This window comes from Carica papaya, chromosome 6, assembly GCF_054855325.1.
Source record: "Carica papaya isolate Zhongbai chromosome 6, ASM5485532v1, whole genome shotgun sequence".
In the NCBI taxonomy this organism is placed as follows: domain Eukaryota; kingdom Viridiplantae; phylum Streptophyta; class Magnoliopsida; order Brassicales; family Caricaceae; genus Carica; species Carica papaya.
The window spans coordinates 10,849,886-10,854,347 of record NC_142314.1 but is presented as its reverse complement, the minus strand read 5'-3'; the positions used below and the strand labels follow the sequence as shown (position 1 = coordinate 10,854,347).

General features: G+C 35.6%; 1 protein-coding gene across 1 annotated transcript; it reads left to right on the top strand.

Moving 5' to 3' along the window:
- Nucleotides 1-1,104: 1,104 nt before the first annotated feature.
- LOC110807937 (Quinone reductase family protein) lies at nt 1,105-4,206 on the top strand. Its single transcript, XM_088223126.1, has 2 exons — nt 1,105-1,828; nt 3,612-4,206. Exons 1-2 carry the CDS (start codon nt 1,269-1,271, stop codon nt 3,838-3,840), a joined length of 789 nt encoding a protein of 262 aa, XP_088079252.1. The 5' UTR covers nt 1,105-1,268; the 3' UTR covers nt 3,841-4,206.
- Nucleotides 4,207-4,462: the final 256 nt, after the last annotated feature.

Sequence of the window (4,462 nt, the reverse complement as noted above, 5' to 3'; positions counted from 1 at the left end):
ATAATATTTTAATTAAAGGAACAAATCAATCCAAGATTATGTAGCTAATTCTAGACTTTAATTACTTAATGACTTAACCACCAAGAAGCCGTACAAAGATTATATAATGAATTGACGACAAGTGGGAGTGTGACATATCATTGTCCCTTAATTCCTTTTTACTTACTCATTTTGTTTTTCAATCCCGTGCACATTTTCTTGTGCAAATTTGCCATTAACTTTTAGCACATGGTTAACATATTATAATATGTTACACATATTTAAATAATTTATTTACTTATTAATAATATTATATTTTAACTTAAAATTGTACAAAGTAAAATGGTCCAACAACTTAAAAAGTTTAGTTATTATCTATTTTAAACTTGTATCACATTGTATAAAGTCTGACCAAAATCACTTAGTCTCACAGTCTTTTAACTTGTACTCAACCCATTAAATTTTTTCGAACTAACTTTTTTTATATGTAAATTTATATCACCAATAATATATTATACTTATTATAAAAAAAGTTCAACATATGCGAACATGACCAGATTTATGAGATAATAACAAGAACAATTATAAAATTACAATATAAAATTATATGATAATAAGTGGAATTGACAAAACACATCACATGCCATTACTTTGTTTTATTAAAAATGTGATTAAAAATATGATTAAGATGCATCGGACATTAAATTTCTATCAAGTATATTAAAAATCTTATAAATATGTTTTAACAAAAAACTAAAATGAACTAATTATATTTATATAATTGAATATATACTAATATTTCAACTCATTTATATTTTTGAATATATACTAATTACTCATAAATCACGTTAAAAATGTGCTAATATTATTTTACTACAATGTAAATATATATAAAAAAAAACCCAAAAAGAAAAAAAAAAAAAAAAAAGAGCTTATTATTAACAACTATAGAAAAACGTTTCATATTTGATTAAGTGAGAGGAATGATCTTCGTTTATTTCGGGCCTGATTCGGGCCGACCTTGGACCTCTCCCATTTACATTTCGGTTTTATTTCGGGCCACGGGGCTCCGAGACTCGGCCCAATTGACAACTTACAATCAACCGCTTCAGAATCTTCCTGTTTTTCAAACTCCGGATTCACAGCCCAAAAGTCAATCATCATCTGTTAAAAGGACTACTTTCAAAAATCCTCTGCAACTAAACGTCTAATTCCATTTTCAGAATCCGGAAGCCAGCTCAATCCACTCGCTATTATTGTTTCCAGAGTTTTGGAGGCCGCAATTCTCGATGGGGAAAGGAGGCGGCTGCGTTCCGAGCAAGAAGAAGCACCCGTCTGCAGTCGCGGAGGACGGCCACCGGAGAGCCACCAGCGGTGCCGCGCCCAACGCGCCGATTGCAATTGAAGAAGAAGAAACGACGCCGGATAGTGCCGCTTCCGCGACGACGATTTTGCAGTCAGTGGCCAAGCTGAGGGTGTTCATTGTGTTTTACTCGATGTACGGCCACGTGGAGGGGCTGGCGAAGCGGATGAAGAAGGGACTGGACGGTGTAGAAGGAGTGGAGGGCGTTTTATGTAGGGTTCCAGAGACGTTGTCGAGCGAGGTGTTGGAGCTCATGAAGGCGCCGCCAAAGGACCCGGAGATCCCGGAAATTTCGGGTGCGGCGGAGCTGGCGGAGGCGGACGGGATCTTGTTCGGGTTTCCGACGAGATATGGCAGCATGGCGGCACAGATGAAGGCTTTCTTTGACTCCACGGGGCAGCTATGGAGGGAACAGAAACTCGCCGGCAAGCCCGCCGGGTTTTTTGTTAGTACCGGTACTCAGGGAGGAGGCCAGGAGACGACCGCGTAAGTTTCTTTTCTTGAGTTCGTCTCCTTATCATTATCTTCGCAGTAATTGCATTTTGTGGGCATTTTGAATTGGGAAAAACACTATGATCGAAATGATAATTGATTTGGGCAAGGTTAAGAAACTTATGGAATATGTTTTTGTTTAATGAGTTCAAACGTGATGTACCTATAACCCGTTTATAGTAATATTACGATGCCTAAGTCAATACTTTAGTTGTCTAGTGAAAAAAGTTTCTTCTGGTTAGAAGGCCCTTAGAGCATAAAGTATAAGGCATCGCCTTCTAATAAGTTTTACATTTGTTGGGACTACAAGTACTCTGATAATTTGGAGAATGAATAAGGCTCTTTTGCTTTTATGGAGAATGAATAATTTGGGGAAGCATAAATTCATTTCTTGCATGACAACATGTTTGTTACCAAATGAAATCTACAAGAATATGGATGAATTTGCATATTTGATAATATAAGTAGGTTAAATGTTAGATTACCATTTCTATAATTCTTGATTCTTTCAGAGATCTATTGGATATTTGTACTTTTTATTATGTTAATTCCAAATAAATGTTTTGGAATTATTGTCTGGTTGAATTAAGGATTAGGGTTAAGGTCAAAGTTTGATGTCCAGTTAGATGAAGGATAAGGTTTAAGGTTTGGAAATTTGACCTTAATTCATATCTATCATTTTGCAAGGTTGGCGATCTCTTTATTTTCTCTATGTCATATAGGATTTCCTGACTATTTATGTTATTTCAATAAGCTTAGCATCGTAAGTTATGCATGTACTGGATTTTTCTTGTGAAAAATGATTCGTGTGATTATCCTGTGGCACAATGACTAGTGAAAATGTTATCTTTAATTACTTATATAAATCTTTCTTTATGCACTTCTTTGGTCTATTTCAAGGAACTATGCCTTGTAGGCTGTTTGTTAAAGTAGAAAACTAATCCTTGTGCATGGACTTGTAAGAATGATCTTCGCAGTTGGAATTGGAGACTTTTGCTGTCAAAATAACCAATCCCACTTTAGCTAAGCCCTATTTTATGTTAACAAAGTCCCATTGCCATGTTAGTTTGATCACTGGAATAACTAATGAATATTTGTTAGTAGCTAATTGATTTTTTTTTTTTGGAATAAAGATTCATATGTTTAATAATTAGTGACACTTACATATCAATAACAACACAATCAACCTCCTAACAAGAACACACATAAGACATATAGTCTAACTCGAATTCACACACTTATAAGAGGGGTAAAAATATCAATCATCCAACCAAAAGGAGCAACTTTTATGCATATGTCAGAATATTTGACATTCTAGGCTTTTACCATCCCAGAAAAAAAGATATTCCAGCCTTTCTACTGCGGTATGTAAAGTCCCAACAATTGCAATGGTATGTTTTCAAGTGCATGTCTTCTTGCGCATTGGGTGTACTCGTCATTCTTCTATTAAGGAGAACGGTGATTTGCCAATGCTATTGCGTAATTGTTGATTTGCTATTGTTATTGTGTAATTGTAGATCTCATGTCTAACATTCTAAGCCAGGAAGTGAAAGATTAAGAAGCAAAGGGGGGAAGGGGGGGAGAGATAAGAACTAACACAATGGAAAGTAAATTGAGAAATAGTTTAGCATTGGTCATCTCCTACTGGTATACATAAGTGTACTGCTTGTTTGATCCAGTATTTCCTCTCCTCATCTTTTATTTCATGGGGCACAAGAACAAAGATATCTACTATTAAACAAGTATTCTGCTGTTTCCTTTGTTCTTTTGGATGTAGGTGGACAGCAATCACACAATTGGCACACCATGGGATGCTCTTTGTTCCTGTAGGGTACACCTTTGGAGCTAGCATGTTCAAAATGGATTCCGTCCGAGGGGGCTCCCCCTACGGTGCTGGAGTATATGCTGGTGATGGCACAAGGCAGCCGACTGAAACAGAGTTGGCACTAGCTGAACACCAGGGAAAGTACATGGCTGCAATAGTCAAGCGGCTGGCGCAGGCTTAAATCACATTGTTCATTACTTTCGTCTGCAAATCAATCTAAATGCGTTAGTTTTGTGATTCTCAAGCGGTATAAGATTATTTGCTTTACTAGGTGATGATTCCTCTTGGCATTTCACCGATTGGACTGAAACCTGAAGAGTACATCGATGTATTGGTTCTGGTTCTTGTCTTAGTTCTTTGACTCTATTGTGCTTGAGAAAATTGTAAATGGTTCCAAATTTTTCGGTCGGTAATTTATGTCTTCAAATAAGTTGTGAATTTGCCAAATGTGCTCGATTTGTACAAATTTGATCTCTACATGTAATTCACTTCCAGACTGGAGAGAATAGAATTTCTCTACTTTTTAGTCCACAATCTTGAATATTAATCCACATTCTCTATTCTCCTTGTTGGAGAAATTATTGTGTAGTAAGTATAAAATGATGCAATATTATATTTATGTTAATTGTTGCGAACGAATTCATAATGAGGATCATTAAAAAGAACCTGTATTCTCCTTACAAACATTGCATATGCTGGGAGATTGGAGAGGTAGTAGTAGTTTTTTTCTTTGTTCTTTTTATACATTTTACATTTAAACTTTGTATTAGCTGTATAATAAAAAGTTATTTTAAAATAAAAAT

Excerpts from the sequence above, each read along its gene's own strand:
- LOC110807937 (XM_088223126.1), top strand. The coding sequence starts at position 1,269 with ATGGGGAAAGGAGGCGGCTGCGTTCCGAGCAAGAAGAAGCACCCGTCT. Across the intron at positions 1,829-3,611 it reads GGAGGCCAGGAGACGACCGC|GTGGACAGCAATCACACAAT; the intron begins GTAAGTTTCTTT and ends TTTTGGATGTAG.